General features: G+C 35.7%; 1 protein-coding gene across 3 annotated transcripts in view; it reads right to left on the reverse strand.

Annotated features, from left to right (window-relative positions):
- The window catches only part of RNF138 (ring finger protein 138), a 34,707-nt gene that overhangs the window by 1,852 nt on the left and 11,913 nt on the right, over positions 1-20,942 (reverse strand). For 2 of the 3 annotated variants that reach the window (XM_025886437.2, XM_025886438.2), the window contains exons 3-7: positions 16,026-16,191; positions 14,712-14,827; positions 2,904-2,960; positions 1,962-2,073; positions 344-451 (exon numbers count right to left, since the gene is read on the reverse strand). In XM_025886437.2, the coding sequence (XP_025742222.1) occupies positions 344-451; positions 1,962-2,073; positions 2,904-2,960; positions 14,712-14,827; positions 16,026-16,191 (559 nt within the window). The remainder of the gene's footprint in view (positions 1-343; positions 452-1,961; positions 2,074-2,903; positions 2,961-14,711; positions 14,828-16,025; positions 16,192-20,942) is intronic. The other variant, XM_025886439.2, reaches the window with a different exon arrangement.

Here is a 20,942-nt window from a genome sequence, read left to right on the forward strand (position 1 = left end):
GGGGCGCCTGGGTGGGTGGCTCAGTTGGTTAAGTGTCTGCCTTCGGCTCAGGTCATGATCCCAGGGTCCTGGGATCGAGCCCCACATCGGGCTCCCGGCTCCGCAGGAAGCCTGCTTCTCCCTCTCCCACTCCCCCTGCTTCTGTTCCCTCTCTCTCTGTCTCTCTCTCTCTGTCAATTAAATAAATAAAATCTTAAAAAAAAAAAAAAAACAACCAAACTTGCTCTATAACCATCCAGTATGATACAATAGCTTGTCTCAAAACTCAAGTCTTAGATTGAAAAAGTTAATTTAACTTGAATATTTACAGGGTATTTTCTTAAGCTTAAGGAATTTCACTTACCACAAATTCTCCATAATCAAACTGATGTCTTTGATTTAGATGACTAACGAAATTTCTAGTAATCTGGCTAGGATCTCCCCAAGGAAGAGACACACAAATAGGACATGTCTATGAGAAACAGAATGTTTTAAGTATAAAATAATGAAAATAAACAAACATACTAATTATTGAAAGTATTAAAACAACACAAGCTTATGTTACTGAAAATGTCTACATGAAAACCATTTCTAAGGTCCAAATTTCAAGACAAGATCATTTCCTGACCAAATAACCTCAGATAAATTATGCTAATCTAGCAACACAATAAAAAGAGATTTACATTCTGTTATTTGTATCTCCGACCACACAACTGTTTGAACAGAAACATCACACCCAACCTTTAATAATACCATAGTTGCTAACATTAACAAGTACGTGATCTCATTTGAGTCACAATTAACTATAATTATTAGCTTAATTTATAAGTAAAATGAAAGTGAAGTAAACTTTAAATCGTATCCTTAAGGTTTTAAGTGAAGGACATGCTAAAAAGTGAATGGATGATACTCTCAAAACAAAGAAGAAGAAACCTTTGGTAACTGGACTCTAGCCAAAGTTCGTGCTGTGTTGAAAATAATGCAGAAACAAAAATTTGCCAATGCAATATAAAACAAATGAAATACCTTAAATGTGAGATTTTTCCTGGAGAGATCTTTGGCAATTGTATTTGCTTCTCAGTAACTGAACCTCCCCTAATGAGCAGAATAGGTGGTGTGTCTCCCTTAGTGCTATGTAAGTGCTATGTTTAAGGGTAGCTTCAGTAGTTAAGGCACATTCTTTCACAACCAACTAAAACTGCTTAGAAATACCTATAATCCTTATTTGTAAAATTTTCCTTCTACTCTTATTTCTGAATAAAATATTTATATATCAAAATATACAGCTGAAAAGGAAGTATCTCTTCCAGCTCAGTTTCTCCCGTACCGTCCACAGTTGAAATCACTTACCTGTGTAACTCATGTTCCAAAAGAGGACTTGTAGGACCATTAACACAATGCTGGAATCCCGCACTCCACTCTGTCTCCCTCATTCATCAAAAAGGTCTCACCCCTTTCTTACACAGCCTCAAAATGGCATCAAAAAGATATGCACGCATCAAAAAGAAAGTATGATTCTTTTCACTCCGTGCTTTATGCATTCATATACTAGATTCTGCAAGGATACAATTAAAAATACCTACTGACTTTATTCTTATTTATAAGTGCTTTCACCTGCAGCAGATCCATCAGACCAGATCCAGTTGCCTGCATCCTACAGACTAAGAAACGGAGAGGCCCCAACAGAGGTTGGTTCTGCCACTCCTCAAATAAATCCCCAGTTCACCTTTCATCATTTCACTCTCCTCCAGACTATCCCCCTACATTACCCTTACAATAAGCATCTCCCTTTCTGTAAGTGAGTTACTGGAATTTTAAATTCTCATTTTGCTTCATGGTCATCAATTTTTTGTTGACAAAAGTCTACCTTAATGATAATGCCCTGTCCAAATTTAAATCAAATACTTTCCCTTATACACATGAAGTGAAATAAATGGAAGAGCATATTTAAGTAGAAGACTGTCTTAAACACAGGTACTTACCACAGGAACTATCTGAAACAGGTGATTACTGTTACAGTGATCCAGTAAACGCTGTCTGGTAAAATTTGATTCTTGACACAAGGGACACTTAAAGGTAGGATGCCCAGAAGAACTATAAAATAATTTTAAATGAAATGTACTTAAGGTGAAATCATAACATAAAAATGACACTTTCTTATCCTTTGACCAATTATTAAGTTTCTTTTTTTAAAAGTATACTTATTATTCAAAGATTCCTTCATGTTGAAAAAACTATTTTCAGTAAATGATCTAAAACAGATGTTCCCAAACAATCTCAGTTTACAGTACCCTTAAAATGTTTCAGTACATTTTTTTATGGTGCCTTTGGCCTAAACAAAAACAAACCTAGCTGTTCCATGTATTAAGCAGTTATATCCAAACAACTTAAATTTAGTCATTCGTGTAAGGCCAATAGATCTAATCACTGTAACTCCCTTGAAAGTTGTAAATACCCTGTGGTGTCCACACCATAGTTCTATCTAGAACTCAAAAGTTCTAGTTAAAAGTTTAAAAAGATTCCCATCAAGGTCATATACTTAGTCTATCCCAGTCTCTAGGAATCTAACATACAAAATTCACAGGAAAAGTGAACACAAAAGCAACAACCATCAGAATGATTGACATTTCAAAACATTTTGAATCGCATTACTGAAGTTTAATACCTCAGAATTTCAGCAAGGGACAGTTAATATTGACATCTCTACCTAAATTATGCATGGAAGAAACCTGACCACAGTGAAAAAGGAGATCTAAACTATTCTAATATAATGTATTCTATAAAAGCATCGTAGCATTTATTTCTTAATTGCTAATCTAGCATTATGTCTGATGATTTCATTGAATAAAAAAATTTTAATTAAAAAATCCATTACAAAGTGACAGATATTATGTACTAAAGTAGCAAAATTTTCAAAAGCTTACCTTGTATTCTCCTGATAAGTTTCTGTGTTATCAGATGTAGATGTTTCACTCCTATTACTTAAGAAGCATAGAGGGGGAAAAGTTAATACCTCAAGTATTGGAATTGCTAATAAAATGACTAGTCTGAATTTGTTTTAAAAGCCTGAACCTTCAGGATGCCTGGGGTGGCTCAGTAGGTTAAGCATCCAACTCTTGATTTTGGCTCAGGTCATGATTTCACGGTTGTGAGATCAAGCCCCATGTAGGTTCTGCGCTGGGCATGGACCATGCTTGAGATTCTCTCTCCCCTTCTGCCCCTTCCCCACTCGCACATACACGCCCTCTAAAAAAAATAAATAAATAAGCCTGAACTTCAAATAGTTCTGAACTATAAAATAATTATAGCATTACTTTTTAAATAAATTCTGGTAAGAAAACTGCTTATTAAATCTTTATTTATACCTTTAAAATTAATTTATGCAGTTATATATAGAGAATATAGAATTTTGCAGAATTATTTAAATCCCTAGCATGATAATATTTCCCCAGGTTCTTCAGACTTTCAAAGAGACTCTTCTACCTAGACTACCTAGTTTTTGAAAGCTGGGGTAGAAGCAAGAGTCTGTGAACTTTCTGACTTATAACTGGAATGTGGTTTAAAGTTGCGGCCTCCAAAGTAGAGTAGGTTTAAGAAAATATTAAAATGTTCATTTTCCAAAAAGGAACAAGGCTTTCCAACATTTAATATACAGAACAATTTGACATCCTCAATGGGGCCCTGTGCTGGAGCCATATGTCATATGCAGTATTAGAGAAATCCAGAGGGAAGAGTGGGTATATTCCAAATGGGGACTGCCACTTATGCATTACAGAATTTCATCAAAGTGGTCAATTTTATAGAACAATGACCTTTCAATGGCAGAAACATTAAAAGAAATGAGACAGGTAGTGGGCAAAAAACTGCACCATACAGAAGTCTGCTCTTGTATCTCAATACCAGAATTTTTAAAAGAACTGTTAAACCTAGAAAACTGCTTATTCATTTTTCTTTTATAAAAAAACAAGCATTACTATACCAGCTGCCTAATAGATGTTCTTTTCCTTTTGAATTTTCTTTTTTTTATTTGTTTTTCATAATAAAGCTACATACAACAAGGTTGTATTTGGTGTAGACACCCTCCCAATGACAGTCCTTTCTATAAAGATAACCATGTTATCTCTCCACACACATCTATCCTATGCTTAGCCAGCAAGCAAGCTTCCCAGTTTTCACACCCAAAGAGGAGACTAGTAAACCACTATTTTCTGCAGCTTTCCAGCAGATACTAATCTGTCTCTTCAGGTAAAGGGGGCATTTTAACAATGTGAAGACTAAACATCTTTTTAAAATAAACTCAAACTATGGAGACTGCATTTATTAAAGAGATGTTATGAATTTGCACCAAAAATAGTATGTGTCACCTATTTTTTAAAAATCTCGTATCTATATTTTTAAACTTGGTAACAGATTTTTCTAATTGGTTTTAAAATCTTCCAAATAGGGGCACCTGCCTCACTCAGTCAGTACAGCATGCGACTCTTAATCTCAGGGTCTTGAGTTCAAGCCCCACACTGGGTGTTGAGCTTACTTAAAAAAAATAAAAATAAAAAACAAATAAAATCTTCCAAATAACACTGGGTTTTGAATGTGCCCTTTAAAAACACTGTAACAACTTCTGATTGGTTTATGAGAACAACTATAACATCATTAGGGAAGATGAAAATTTCAACAAAAGCCCTTTTGACATTCAGTGAATGGAACTGAAAAGTTTAGTAAGCTTAACCTATGACATACTTCTTCCATTTGAATATATAGCTTTGTATGGTAGATTATCTTTTTTGACCATGACAGTCAGCAAAATCAAGTACCAAAGTAAAGAGAACTTAGTTACAAATCTTTGATTATGTCACAGTGTTAACTAAGATTTTAAAAAATTTTAGGGTGGCTCAGTCAGTTAAGCATCCAACTCTTGATTTTTGGCTCAGGCCATAACCTTAGGGTCATGAGACTGAGCCCTGTGACAGGATCTGAGCTCAGCAGGGAGTCTGCTTGAGATTCTCTCCCTTTCCCTCTCCCTCTACCCCCCAACTCATGAACGTGTGTGCGTGCTCTCTCTAAAATAAGTAAATCTTTTAAAAAAAATTCTAGAAAGTATAGTCAACAACATTGGTTTTAGTAAAAGTATTACTAAAACTTTAATAAAAATACACCATTAAGTAAAGCAAAACTTATTTTTAAAGTAACGATTTCTTTATCTCACTTAAATTTTGCATGCTTTAAATGTACATAAAGTATTAAGTACTGTAAAATACATGCATAGTTTTTATTATTTTATCTCATTTAAGATTTATTGATTTATTTTGGAGAGAAAGAGGGAGAGGGAGGGGAAGAGGTAAGAAGCAGACTCCCTGCTGAGCAAGGAGCCCAATGCAGAGCTGGATCTCACAACCATGAGACCATGACCTGAGCCAAAACCAAGGGTGAGACACTTAACCAACTGAGCCACCCAGGTGCCCCACATGCATAGTTTTTAAATAAACATACATATACTAGGAATGCATGCTTGATTTTTTTCACTGATGGGGTATACAATCACAAAAGTGATTTAAAACATTTTAGTATCAAATTTAATGCCCTTTTCAAATGCTTTCTCCCTTCCCTTTCCCATTACAGTTCTCTAGTTTCCATTATAACTGTCATTATCATCAATCCAGCCCTTCCTAATCAGCCTATATCATGTCTGGGCTACTACTACTGGTAGCCTACTCATTTACTCCACAAATGCATGAATGGGTTCAACAACAGAAAATCTATCACTGGGCACCATATTTTATCAATTAAAAAAAATTTTTAATAGATTTTTTTTAAGATTTTTATTTATTTATTTGGCAGAGAGAGAGAGAGAGAGAGAGAGACAGCGAGAGAGGGAACACAAGCAGGGGGAGTGGGAGGGAGAGGGAGAAGCAGGCTTCCCGCGGAGCAGGGAGCCCGATGCGGGGCTCGACCCCAGGACCCTGGAATCATGACCTGAGCCGAAGGCAGACGCTTAACAACTGAGCCACCCAGGCACCCCTATCAATTAAAATTTTTAAAAGATCATTTCATTTGATGCAGAAAAGCCATCCAATAAAATTCAACATCCATAATGGAAACAAAAACAAAAAAAGTCCTGATCACTCACAATGCTTTTATTTATTTATTTATTAAGATTTTATTTATTTATTTGACAGAGAGAGACACAGTGAGAAAGGGAACACAAGCAGGGGGAGTGGGAGAGGGAGAAGCAGGCTCCCCGCCGAGCAGGGAGCCCAATGAGGGGCTCAATCCCAGGATCCCGGTATCATGACCTGAGCCAAAGGCAAACGCTTAACAACTAGGCTACCCAGGCGTCCCCACAATGCTTTTAAAAATACAAATATGCCTACACTTTAAGTATCAGAATATCTGGGAATGGTATCAAATGTATGTAATTTTTAATTCCATAAAAGATTCCGATTTCAACAGAACCATTTAATGGGGAAACCTTAAATTCAGAGTGATATCATTATGACACACAAAAAATACCTATGTTAAAAAACTACAGTAAACATAATACTTAATAGTAAAATTTTAGATGCATTCCTACTTAAAATCAAGAACAAGAAAAAGGTGCCTGCTATTTAATACTGGACAGAGATCCTAGTTAATGCAATAAATTATGACATGAAGCACTAAAGAAGAAATAAAATTACATTAATGAAACAAAATAATTTCCCACATAATAAGTCTTAAAGAATCTACAGATAAATTATTTGGAACTATCAGAACTAATAAGTTAACAGTTGCTAAATACAACCTTAACGTAAAAATCTGTACTATTCCTACTCACTAGTAGTAATCACTTAGATTACGAAACAGGAGAAAAGATCCATCTGTATAACAAAAGTTTTACTAGGAAAAGATATAATAAAACATATTTACACATGCTCTAAATGGAATTCTTTTAGGACATTTTTTAAAACTGCTCTTTTAAAAAAAGAGATGGGCACCTGGGTGGCTCAGTCGGTTAAGGGTCTGCCTTCGGTTCAGGTCATAATCTCAGGGTCCTGGGATGGAGCCCCACAGCAGGCTCCCTGCTTCTCCCTCTCCCTCTCCCTCTGTGCCTCACCACCCTGACCCGGGCCCTCTCTCTCTCTCAGATGAATAAAAAAATCTTTTTTTAAAAAATGGGAGAGCGTTAAAAAAATGGAAGAGGGGCGCCTGGTGGCTCAGTTATTAAACGTCTGCCTTCGGCTCAGGCCATGATGCCAGCATCCTGGGATCGTGCCCACATAGGGCTCCCTGCTCAGTGGGGAGCCTGCCTCTCCCTCTCCAGCTCCCCCGTGCTTGTGTTCCCTGTCTCGCTATCTCTGTCAAATAAATAAATAAAAATCTTTAAAAAAAATCACACAAAAAAATGGGACGACAGGCTGTATTTCTAGGTGGAAGAAATCAGGATCACATGATGTCCATTCCCTCCAAATCTACTAATTTCAATAAATTCAAACTCTATAATGCTTCTGATCAAAATCCCTACAGAGATTTTCAGGAGACTCAAAAGTCTGATCCTAAAATTTATATGGAATATCAAAGGAACAAGAACAGCAGGGACAAGAGAAATTTTATAAGTAAACCAAGAAAGGAAACTTTCCTTACCTGACATTAAGACTTATTCTTAAAGCCATAGTAATTAAGATAGCCTGATATTAGAGAAATAAAAAAATGAACCAACAGAACAGAAAACAGAGATGTGTAGGACTGAAATGGCACTGTTAATCAGTGAGAAAAAACTGACCCAACAAATGGTACTGGGACAAATGGCTAATCACATAGGGAAAATTTTTCCTACCTCACATTATACATCCAAAATAAATGTGAAAAGCAAAGCTTTAAAGGGTTAAAGAAGAAAATATAACATTGACGTAGGAAAAGATTTCTCAAGCAGGACACAAAAAGCAAAAATCATACAGAAAACATATGTATACACATACAAATAAAGATATTATATTTTTGTATGTCAAAAGAAACTGTAACAAGACTAGTCAAAAACTGAGCAAAGACATTTGCAATCAGGAAACAAAAGCAAAAATAGACAAGTAGGACTACCTAAATTAAAAAGCTTCTACACAGCAAAGGAAACCACCAAAAAAATGAAAAGACGACCTATGGAATGGGAGAAAATATTTGTAAACCATGTATCTGATATATATATATAAGAAAATATACAAGGAACACCTACAACTTAATAGCAAAGAAACTACCAATCTTACTAAATGGGCTAAAAACTTGAATAATTCTCCAAAGATGATATACAAATGGCCAACAGGTATACGGAAAGATGTTCAAGGTCACTAGTCATCAGGGAAATGCAAATCAAAACCACAATGAGCTATCATCTCATACCTGTTATGACAGCTATTATCAAAAGAACATAAGACAAGTATTAGTGAGGGTGTGGTAAAATTGGAACCTTTGTACACTGTAGGTGGGAATGCAAATATGGTACAACGACTTTGGAAAACAGTAGGGAGGTTCCCCCACCAAAAAAAAACAAAACTACCCTATGATTTAGCAATCTTGTGGGTATTTATCCAAAACAATTGAAATCAGGATCGTTAAGAAATATTAGCATTCCCATGTTCATTGTGGTACTATTCATAAATGCCAAGAGGCAGAAACAATCTTGTGAATGTATAAAGACACAAAGATATGAATGGATAAAGAAAATGTGGTATACACATACAATTGATTATTCAGCCTTAAAAGGAAATCCCGCAAATGAATGAATCCTGCAAATGACAACACGAATGAACCTTGAGAATGTTCTAAGTTAAATAAGCCAGTCACAACACAAATACTGCATGATTTCACTTATATGAACTATGCAAAATAGTCAAACTCATAGAAGCAAAGAACAGAATGGTGGTTGCCAGAGGCTAGGAGAGACTGAAATGGAGAGTTACTAATCAACACGTATAAAATGTTAGTTATGCAAGATAGGTTCTACGGATCTGTTGTACAACATTGCGACAATAGATAAGAATACTATATTACACACTTAAATATCTGTTAAGAGGATAGCTAGCTAGCTCATGTTAAGTATCCTTTCCAAAATTTAAAAAAAAGGAAAGGGGACCTTAGCTGGCTCAGTTGGAAGAATGTGCAACTCTTGATCTTGGGGTTGTGAGCCCCATGTTGGGAGTAGAGATTACTTAAATAAATAAAACTTAAAAAAAAAAAAGAAAAGGGCACCTGGGTGGTTCAGTTGGTTGAGCGACTGCCTTCGGCTCAGGTCATGATCCTGGGGTCCCAGGATCGAGTCCCGCATCGGGCTCCCTGCTCAGCGGGGAGTCTGCTTCTCCCTCTGACCCTCCCTACTCTCATGTGCTCTCTCTCTCTCTCATTCTCACTCTCTTAAATGAATAAATAAATAAAATCTTTAAAAAAAAAAGCATTTAAAAAAAAGAAAAAAGAATTAAAATTATGTATGACTATGCCACTTAATGCTAAATTAAATTGCAATACTTCTTAAAACAAAGTTTTCAAAATACTAAAATATCTCATGTCTTAAAAATATAAAGAAAAATCTCAAGGTCTATGTTTATGTGTTTTACAAAACCGCAAAAAAAACCCACACTTAATTCTGAGTAAAAATATGTATATATATATATATATATATATATGTGTGTGTGTAATGCATGGAATAAAGGATTGGCATCTACAATATATAAAGAATTCTTATAAATAAGGAAATGACTTGTACCAGATTCCTTAATAAAGAGTTATTTAGCAGGGCGTCTGGGTGGCTCAGTTGGTTAAGGGTCCAACTCTTGATTTTGGCTCAGGTCATGAGATCAAGCCCCTCACTGGGCTCCTCACTGGATGTGGAGCCTGCTTAAGATTCTTTCTCTCTCTCCCTCTCACTCTGGCCTCCCACCTCCAAGCCCCGTACACACACTCTCTCAAAAAAAAAAAAAAAAAAAAGTTATTTAGCCACTTAAAATGTTCAACATCTTGGAGAGAAATCTGTTAGGAATAACATTAAGACTGCTTTAACTTTCATTCTTTCAGTCTTTGTGAAGAGCTGTAGTTGGACTAAACTGTACGCATCTATGGATATCTACCGATTAATATTTACAAACAGTCAAAATTAGTAAGAAAAGCCTACAACCAAACCAAACAATTTCCAAGGCAGATAAAATGTGTCTGGTATCTTAACGATTATCTGCATCTTCCCTCCCTCTCCTCCTCTTACTCACTCCTAGAGGCTAAAGAAAACAGCATACACTCTGTTAAAACAATGTTATTGTTATTAAGTAGAAATGGCCTTAAACTAGCACTGCTATATAATTATCATGACAAACTACCCCATACTAACGCAATAATTTTGTTCAAAAACCTCCAACACTTACTACTTAATAGTAAATAGTTCTACCCTGAATGATTTGACTGAAACTAGTGGGCTAGTTTATCTTGGTTTAATTTACCCTGGCTTGTTAAACTGTTTATATATAGAGAAAAGGGTGTCTGTTTTACTCATCCCTGTATATTCTAGAACATGTAGAGTACGCGCCCAGTAGTTTAAAAGTACAGTAAATCTATGTTGAATTAATAAAATGATCTATGGATTTATTTTGAAATTTTTTTTACTGAGATAGGTACATGCAAACACCACTTTAAGAATTTCCACAGCCATGGAGTTGAGTTTAAATCATCCATCTGTACTTACGAGGGAATAGTGTGAACTGTATTCTGAGAAAACACATGCTCTACTCTCAGGTAGTCCTCTGACTTTTCCGGAGTGGTCTAATGACTTTTCATAAAATGCCACCAAATCCTGCTCAGCTATTTATTATATGGCTCTGTTCTTAATCAGCAATATAAAATGTTACCTGTTCTCCAGTTACTCGACAAAGAGTAAGACCTTAAATTCTCCAAACTAAGTTGTTCATCAAAAGCTTAGCTGCTAGCAATAATCTTCATGGGGAACTGCATGAATATACAGATCCTCTCCATTCTACCACCACACCTAGATTAAGCCAGAGTATCAGAGAAAAGCCCCCGGAAGGAAAGTTTTAACAACAATAAGGAATTATCATATGTTACATTGAAGGAGGCCTTTAAATTACAGCCCCATATAACTTGTTTTGTATTTATCACAGGAAAGATGACGTTTAACTGCACAGTTTCTTCTTTTGAGGATGCTATGGGCAAACTCATTTCAGTATTATTTCTTTTAGTATCAGGAATAGCTGTTTTTCATTAGAAACGATTTTGTTTACAATATCGCAGACTATGTTAATAACATAATGGATGCTTTCTTCTTTGAACTAGCTACTTGGAAGCTATGAAACATAGCTGATAGGATATTACAATATATTTGGCTACTAACTGAAATCTTTATATGCTGGGTATCTTCTGCCTCTCCAGATCTTCTCTCCTCCATTTTTCACCATGCTTTGTGCACTGAGAGGCTAACCTGCATCAATAGGCTCCCCTGCTTCCCACTTGGGTTCAGCCCAGCAGGCAATTGGGAGGGTAAAACAAGAGAAGAGTTAGGATATTTATTTCCCAGACTCCTTCCTAGCAAAACTGCCTCAGCTGGCTGCATTCCTCCTAACTGCTCTCTCTATACAGCTTACTTTCTCCAAGTTCTGGTATCTACTTCCTCCCCTCCCCTGCTTTGCAGACCCAGAGTACATCACTCACTACTTGTGTTTCCAGCTGTTCACATTGTGTACCCAACACCTTATTCTTTGAAAATAGTCCCTGGAATAAATTTTCCTCAAAATACCTAATTTGAGCATACTATCTGTCTCCTTCCAAGACCTTGACTATATTGGCTTCCTATCTTCTATTTCCTGCCATTAAAAAACAAAAAGAGGGCGCCTGGGTGGCTCAGATGGTTAAGCATCTGCCTTCGGCTCAGGTCATGATCCCAGGGTCCTGGGATCGAGTCCCACATCAGGCTCCCTGCTCGGAAGAGGGCCTGCTTCTTCCTCTCCCTCTGCTGCTCCCCCTGCTTGTGCTCTTTCGCTCTCTCTGTCAAATAAATAAATAAAATTTTTAAAAAAATAAAAAATAAAAAAAAATAAAAAACAAAAAGAGGGGAAAAAAAACCCTTTTTCCTTCCTTCACCAATTTCTGTACTAATAATTCATACACAAACCCAATTTTTCCATTACAATTAGAATTTTGCACAGGATATAAAAAGGAGTAAGACCAAGAAGCACATTCTAGATTTTAAAAAGACAGTAAACAAATAAATATAATAAAGTGTCAGAGGGCCTAGTTGGAAAATAAAGAACAGCTGTACCAAAAGGAAGAAATTCTAGAGGACCTCGAGAAGATTTTACAGAGTGATTAACGCTTGGTCTAAATCCTCAAAGAGAAGAAAAAGTCCAGTGACTGGCAATATGCTTTGCCTTTATTAATCTATTTATTGGCTCCCAACCCAATGAGGTACCAATAGTATTATTACCATCCCCCTTTTGAAAACAGATGAGAAAACTGAGGTGCAGTTTCTTGCCAAAATCATACAATTAGTAAGTCAAAGAGCCTGGGACCCAGCCAGTCTGACTCCAAGAGTTCATTTTTTTAAAACCGCTAACTTATACTGCTTATCAAGGATGGCAAGGAAATGGTACAAATAATACAGTTTAGGTAGTTCACAGTCCTTACTGGCCCATTCAATTCAGGATGAGAAACACTACCAGGGGTCATGTTAAGTCACAGACAAGGTACAAGGAGGAAGGTATAAGGAAAGGGAGAAAGAGATCAGAACTGCACTTGTGAAATATCAACTGTGGCAATAGTATGTAGGACAGGTTAGAGGAGGACCACCAACAAAAAGACTATTGTAATAGTTAGAGTGAGAGACAATAAACACTTGAGCTAGGGAAGTGCCAATGGTGTTAGAAGAAAAGCACAGATGAGGAATACCGCTATCAGGAATCAAACTGGATCTGAGAAGTAAGGGAGAAGGTAGCAAGACTTCTGAGAAGAAACTCTGGTCCTTTAACAAGCAGTGTACACAAATCATACATACCAGGAACTTTGCTAAGAACTGAAGATACAATGTTAAACAAGACAAACACTACCTCACACTTAAGAATAATCTATTGGGTTAATAACAAACTGCTGAGTAATTTCAATGTACCAGAAGTACAATAATAGGGGCGCCTCGGTGGCTCAGTCGTTAAGCGTCTGCCTTCGGCTCAGGTCATGATCCCAGGGTCCTGGGATCGAGCCCCTCATCGGGCTCCCTGCTCAGCGGGAAGCCTGTTTCTCCCTCTTCCACTCCCCCTGCTTGTGTTCCCTCTCTCGCTGTGTCTCTGTGTTAAATAAATAAAATCTTTAAAAAAAAAAAAAAATTTACTAATGCTCATGTACCAAGGTTTAAAAAAAAAAAAAAGAAGAAGTACAATAACAAAGGAAGCACAGGGATGAAGGAACGTGGTTTTTTTTTTTAAATTACAAAATAGGAGTGACCCATTTCATTCAATGACACTAAGCCAAGTAAAATGAGAATTGCAGACTAGGCAATCAAAAAATTACTAAAGACCAGAACAGTTTTATATGAGGAATAGAGAAGCTTACTGTATGAGTGCTTAAGAGTGGTTAATTACTGAAAATTAGCAACACATGAAATGAAATGCTACTGAAATGAAATCTTAAGAGACTCTGCTTAACACAGTCTCCTGGTAGCCTTTCTACACTATTGCCAATCCTGCCTTTCCTTACACAACTATGTGTGTACTTGCTATTATTTGAGTGTTTAAAAACTAAGCACTTCCTCATCTAGGGATACATGCATAGGTGGTAAAATTACAAAGAAAAGCAAGGGAATGAATAACCTAAAAAGAGGAGAATGGTTACCTCTGGGAGTATGTGGTTCAAAAGGATATGGGCTCACAAGAAGATTTAAGACCCTAAAGAATGTTCTATTTTTTAATCTGGGTTATAGTGGGTAACTGGTTATTTGTTTTATCACTATTTTAAAAATCATACGTGTACATTTTGGTCATTACTCTGTGTAAAGTACATTTCATAAAAATATTTAATATATATACACATCGGAGGCAGTAAGATAAAAGCAAACCAAAATCTAGTTTAAAAAAGGGGGGGACTAAAATAGAACTAAGAATTTAATATACATCTCACTTTTACATGACATTTTATTATGAGAATTAAAATTTCGAACAACTCTCTCAGATAGCAAAACAAAAAAAGATTTTAGTTGAAAGGGATTTTTAGTTTTCAATTTCAGTTGCAAAAGAAAACAGCCTTCAACTCTGTTTTTTATTCAAAGGAATGTAATTTTTTTAAAATTATTTTTAAATGACATAAGCTTAAGTATATCATAAAGATGCTCTCCCAGATGAAATCTTACAGGAGTTAAACAAGCTTGAAGACAAATGTTATAGATCTGTTACTTGGCAAAATACTTTAAACACACATACATACCCCAAAACAAAAAACACCTTACCATATAGTTCCCCAAACAATTCCATTTCAACTACAAAAATTCACTTTTTAAGAATAAATATTGCTGGGGCGCCTGGGAGGCTCAGTCGTTAAGCGTCTGCCTTCGGCTCAGGTCATGATCCCAGGGTCCTGGGACCAAGCCCCGCATTGGGTTCCCTGCTCCGCAGAAAGCCTGCTTCTCCCTCTCCCACTCCCCCTGCTTGTGTTCCCTCCCTTGCTGTGTCTCTCTGTCAAATAAATAAATAAAATCTTTAAAAAAAAAAAAAAGAATAAATATTGCTTACCTGTTCCCTACTGAATCTTGAGAGATCTGAAAGTTTGGAATGATAGAGGAAACACCATATTCATCTTGATACTTCTTACAAGATTTGTAATGATGTCTCATGCGATAGAATTTAATCTGTAAATTATTGATCAAAATGTAATGTGACTTTCAATTTCAAATAGAAGTCATAAGATCTGAGATACTGTCAATAGGAGAAAAGCAAGATAAACATAACCAACTAAATATTCCATTTAAACAAGATTTTTTTTTTAAGTAAATGATTTCTTAAGTAGAAGCTGAAAATAAGTTTCTGTCTGTTAGATACAGATGTGAACTCACTGCAAAAAATACTAACAAATAATTTTACACTTGAAACTATGCTACTAAAAATAGACCAAAAAAAGTACATCAAAAGCAGTAGTAAGTTTGCCTTATGGTACTGGGCATTTCTTTATTCTTTATTGCAACCTGGCAGAGTTAGAAAGTGCTTTAAAAAAAATTACGTTCCCAGGTTAACACCTGGAACATTTTTCAGTTTCTCACTGAGGAGTAGAGCCTGAATCTCTCAAGTGTATTTTCCAGCTTCGCTTCATTGCCCTGTCAGTTAACAACTCCCTCAAAGAGATGGAAAAGCAGATCTGACTTGTGTGAATGCATGAAATAGCAACTGGTTTTGCTCACTGACTTTATTAGCTGTTTGAAAAAGTGGCTGCAATATATCCATGAACACATGGATATACTCAAAGGCTAACCACCCCTCACTATTTCACTCCCTCTTCAAATGAATAGAAATAAAATCCAGACTGGAGAATTAATGCCAGTTATTTGCCAACACCTAATTTTCTCACCTGTTCCTTAAAACTTAGTTTTCTGCAGAATATTCTGTGATTTCTTAAACACATAAATACACAAGTAAAGTGGGCAGCTAGAGAGTTCCTTGACTACATAAATCCATTTGGCCCATTTCTATGTACAAAATTGCAATAAGGATGCTGCTACTATCACAATTTGTACCAAAATGGGGTTTAAATGAGTTAAATGCCAGTTTATTCATTTTAGTTCATTTAGTAGGTAATTAATGAGCAATTACTTTGAGAAAAACGCCATGCAGAAAATTGTGACAAATTCACAGACTGTATCTTTCAGTCTCTATTCTCAATAAGATTATGATCTATTAAGATCTATAATCAGATTTTTTGGCCTTTCTACCCAATTTAAGTAACTTCTTTCACTTCAAACCAGCACCTACCAAGAAAACTCAAACAGGAATTTGATTTTCAAAGTAGAGTAGAACCTTCATTTTCAAAGAAGAGCTATGTCACATTTACTCTACCTGTTTTGCACAGCATCTGCAGCTACCAGAAAACTTCCTCATGATATTTTCAAGGTCTAAGGCCCGTTCAGGACATGCTCTCTCTCTTCTAGTCACATTTCCACGACAGAGGGGACAATGTATTCCGCTTTCTCTCATTGCAGTCAGGAAACATTTTCTACAGAAACTAAACCAAACATTTGTACATGTTAACTACAGAAAAAAGACTTCATTTCTATGATTAAACACACTCAAGTGGTTATAGATTTATATTCAGGCTAAATGAGCTAGGCTATTCATATCTTCATAACTTGCAGAATTTTAAAAACTATACATGTATTTCTCCAAGTCTAAGGCTGATAATTGGACTAAATGGGAATATAAAGGAAACTACACTCAATTATGCTTTAAACTTTTTAACATATGAATAAGAAGTATTAACACTACATAACATTATCAGAGTAAGCGTGGTACAGAGGAACGACTGGCTAATCCTGTGTCATTTGTAGTAGTGTGATCTTAGGCAACACATCGCGCAACACTGGATCTCCATTTCCTCCCCTTATAAAAATGAAAGAATAGACCACATCAGCTTTTGTCTCAAACTGATGTACTTTGAGATATTCCACAAGCTGTGAATAGGTCCACCACCTATTTCCACAAAATTGTGCACAAACTGATTTGGGAAGCTCTAGGATAAACAAAGTTTCTCTGCTAAGGAAAACGTTAAGTATTACCCAAACTTATGTTGTGAGGAAATATGAAAATTTCCCACAACAGTGTGCAAACGGAACAGAATTTGAGAAATATTTAAGGACACTTCCAGCTCTAAATTTATCTCTAAACATTCTAATTAGAACCAAACTCACCAAAATCTTTATTTCTTCTCTCCTAAGGCTATCAAATACCAAACTTGATCATTTTGCTTTAAAAAAAAAAACTAGATAAATCATAGCCATCTGCATCTGGGGTCCAGAGTACACATAAATTTAATCCAATCCCCTATAAATGCAAATATTCAATCTTCTTCCTCTAACAAAAGTTGAGAGCAAATTAATAACAGATCCCAGAAAATGAGTTTCCTAATTAGCACTGAACAAGTCACTTTTCCCCTCTACAATCAGTTTCCTCATCCATAAAATACCTACAGTTGCAACTACTGTTCAAAGGATTAAAATGGGTAATACAGTAAAATGCTTATCACAGTATTTTTGACAGTTACAAAGTACACCATAAATAGTAGCTAATTTCACTAACATACATTTGATATGATTACCAATTAAGACCACAAATTAAAATATTAAAAATATTCATCCTAGTAAAAAAAAATTCAAGAAAATGCCAAGTAAACATGGCTGAGATACCATCTTTCAGCTGTCAAACTAAAAACTAGCTTTAAAAATAATAACCAGTATTAGAAAAGATATAAAGAAATGAGTACTCTACATTTCTGGGTAACAATTTGTCAGTATTATCAAAATCCTTAAAGAGAGGGCATCCCAAAAGTCTGAGTGCCACTTAGAGCTTTAATAATTTCAGAAAGTATAAAAACTACAAAGTTACAAAACCATCATTTGTAAGTTCAATTGTTAAAAACTGAAATTTAATTGTCTATATATTTTGTAAATTTTGAATAATAAATTTTTAACTTAAATTCTTTGTTTTAGTCAGTGTTTGCATTCTGTAATCAAAGGGACTGTAAAAGAGAAAAAAAAGAAGGATGAATCAGGAAAAAAAAAAAAAAGGCAAGACCAACTGGGGCAATAGTCTAGACCATGAAAGGTCTGCACTAAGGCAGGGGTAGGAGAACAGAGGATCTCTATTCTGAGACACAGTTCTCACTTCCTGACTGTGTATATAGGGAGCTTCTTATGTTAACAAAATCAACAGAATGTTATGACAATTACTTGTGGGGGGATAAGAAAGATAAGAATTTCTAACCTAGAACACTGAGTAAAAGGCGACTGGATTAACCAAGTTAAGAAATATTGGAAGAGTTGGTCTGACAGAGGAAAGACGGGTGCAAGTTCAAAGTACCTACAAAAATCTCAATGCATGATATCCAGTGAACAATTGGAAATACAGATCTGGAAATCAGGGAGAAAAATATGGAGAGCAGTGCAAGTGCAAAGAACACTAAAGAAACAATCTAGAGAAGTATAAACATTTAAAGGAGTGTTGAGAGGAAGAGCCAAAGAAAAAGACTAAGTAATACTAGATAAGCCAAGTCTAATAAGCTATCAAAGAGAAATAATAAAAAGATGAAGGTAAAACTGTCACCAAATTATTAAGCTAAACTTTTCTCTTTAAATAAGGAATCAGGGGCGCCTGGGTGGCTCAGATGGTTAGGCGTCTGCCTTCGGCTCAGGTCGTGATCCCAGGGTCCTGGGATCAAGTCCCGCATCGGGCTACCAGCTCAGTGGGGAGCCTGCTTCTCCCTCTGCCTCTCTCTCTCTCTGTCTCTCATGAATAAATAAATAAAAAAAAAATCTAAGAAATAAATAAATAAATAAATAAATAAGGAATCAAAAACTGTCAACAAAAGTTCATACCAGCAAAATTCATTACAAAGAGATAATCATGCATAAAAATGATACTTGAAAGAAATGAAGTAGAACACTATTAGAAGGCAAATCAGTCAATATGCTGGCTAATTTAACAATTAATTATAAATAAAACATAAACATAGAATATTAAAAGATCTTGAACAACCAAGATGCACAAATGAACACTGTATTTACAGGAAGGGGATAAAATAAAGCAAAGTTTCAAAGCCCACTCATTGATTCAATAACTAAAATAGTAAAAATGTGGTAACACCACATACCAACCAGAATGACTAAAATGAAAAAGGTGGAAAATACAAAGTGTTGAGGAGGATGTGAGCCAACCTAAACTCCCATTTGATCTATTAGAATGCAAACTGATACAACCATTTGGAAAACTGACAGTATCCACTATAACCCAGTCATTCCATTCTAAGGTTTATACCCAATAGAACTGCAATATATGATCAGAAGAAATTTCTAAAAAGTTCACAGCCACACTATGGTAATAGCCAAAAGCTGAAAATTATACAAACGTCCATCAACAGAAGAATGAATAAATTGTAGCATATTCATAAAATTAAAACTATAAGATACTATAGTGAGAATAAATATGGATGAATATAATGTTAAGCTAAAGGAGCCAGATGTAAAAGAGCACAACTATATGATTCTCTTTTTATAAAGTACAAAACATGCTTAAATGTTGAATGAATTTTTACTAAAAAGGAGAAACAGATACAGTAATTTCTATTTGCCACTTTCAAAAATATTGGCAATGGCTACAAAAACAAGACTTAAAGGCATAAAATATAGAAAAGCAAGAAATAAAAATCACTTTAGAAGACAAAACTGTTTTGTTAGAAAATACTCAATTAGCCCCCAAAATTACAACACGTAACAACTGTACAACACAAACTCTCCAAATATTAATTACATTACTAAAGATTACTGATAGTGTCAAAAAATGAAAAATATTCATATAAAAATCTAAAAAAAGTAGTCAGGTTTAAAATTAGCTTAGGACTTTGTATTCAAAATGCAGACAATAAATGAAGAAACAAAAATTTCTAGTGGAAATAGACGTAATAAAGTAATAAAGGCAAAACAGGACTTTATTAAATAGATACTGAAATGTCTTAAAGACTGGCAAAAAGACATCTTAAAAAGCAAAAATGATTGGGGTGCCTGCTGGAGCAATTGGTAGAGCACATGACTCGAACTCGGGTTATGAGTTCAAGCCTCATGTATGGCACAGAATTTACTTAAAATTTAAAAAAAAAATTTAAAGGGCGCCTGGGTGGCTCAGTTGGTTAAGCGACTGCCTTCGGCTCAGGTCATGATCCTGGAGTCCCAGGATCGAGTCCCACATCGGGCTCCCTGCTCAGCAGGGAGTCTGTTTCTCCCTCTGACCCTCTTCCCTCTCGTCCTATCTCCCATTCTCTCTCTCTCAAATAAATAAATAAAATCTTTAAAAAAATAATAATAAAAAAATAAAAATTTAAAGCAAAAACGATTAACAAATGTGCAAAAAGTGATTTAATGGAAGAAAAGATAGACTTCAATAAATGATGCTAGAGCAATCAGACGCCTATAGGCACAAAAATGAACCTCAATCTAAGTCGGCCACCTTATACAAAAATTAACTTGAAACAGGTCAGACTGTAGTAAACTGGGAAATTGCCATACAAAAATATATTCACTTTCTAATGCCCAGAACAAGTGAATATTACCTTATATTACAATAGCTCTGATTAAAGTTAAGGATTTGGGGATGGGGAAATTAGCTGGGATTATCCAGATGGGTCCTAAATGCCATCACAAGTGTCTTTGTAAGAGAGGCAAAGGGAGATTTGACACAGACATACGGGAGAAGGCCATGTTCAGATGAAAGGAGAGATTAGAATGGTGTGGCTAGAATGGTGTGGCCTCCAGGACCTCAGGACACCTTTGCCACACCTTGACTTGGGCTCAATGAAATTAGTTTCAGACTTCTACCCTCCAGAATTATGAGAAAATAAATTTCTGGGAATGCCTGGGTGGCTCAGTCGGTTAAGCTTCTGCCTTCAGCTCAGGTCATGATCCCTGCAATGGAGTTGCCCATCAGGCTCCTCGCTCAGCGGGGAGTCTGCTTCTCCCTCTGCCTGCCAATCCCCCCTGCTTATACTCTCCCTCTCTGGCAAATAAATAAATAAATAAAATCTTTAAAAAAAAAAAAAGAAAAGAAATTTCTGTTATTAGAAGGCACCAAGGATGTGCTAATTTGTTACAGCAGCCCTAGGAAACTAATACACAGTTAAATGTAAAACATTAAACTACAAAACTTTTAGGAAAAAAATAGGAGAAAATATTCACAATACAGAGTTAGATTTAATGTTAGAAGCACATCCTA

The sequence above is a fragment of the Callorhinus ursinus genome, unplaced genomic scaffold (assembly GCF_003265705.2).
Source record: "Callorhinus ursinus isolate GAN/ISIS: 27379988/994484 unplaced genomic scaffold, GSC_fseal_2.0 scaffold11, whole genome shotgun sequence".
Taxonomy (NCBI): domain Eukaryota; kingdom Metazoa; phylum Chordata; class Mammalia; order Carnivora; family Otariidae; genus Callorhinus; species Callorhinus ursinus.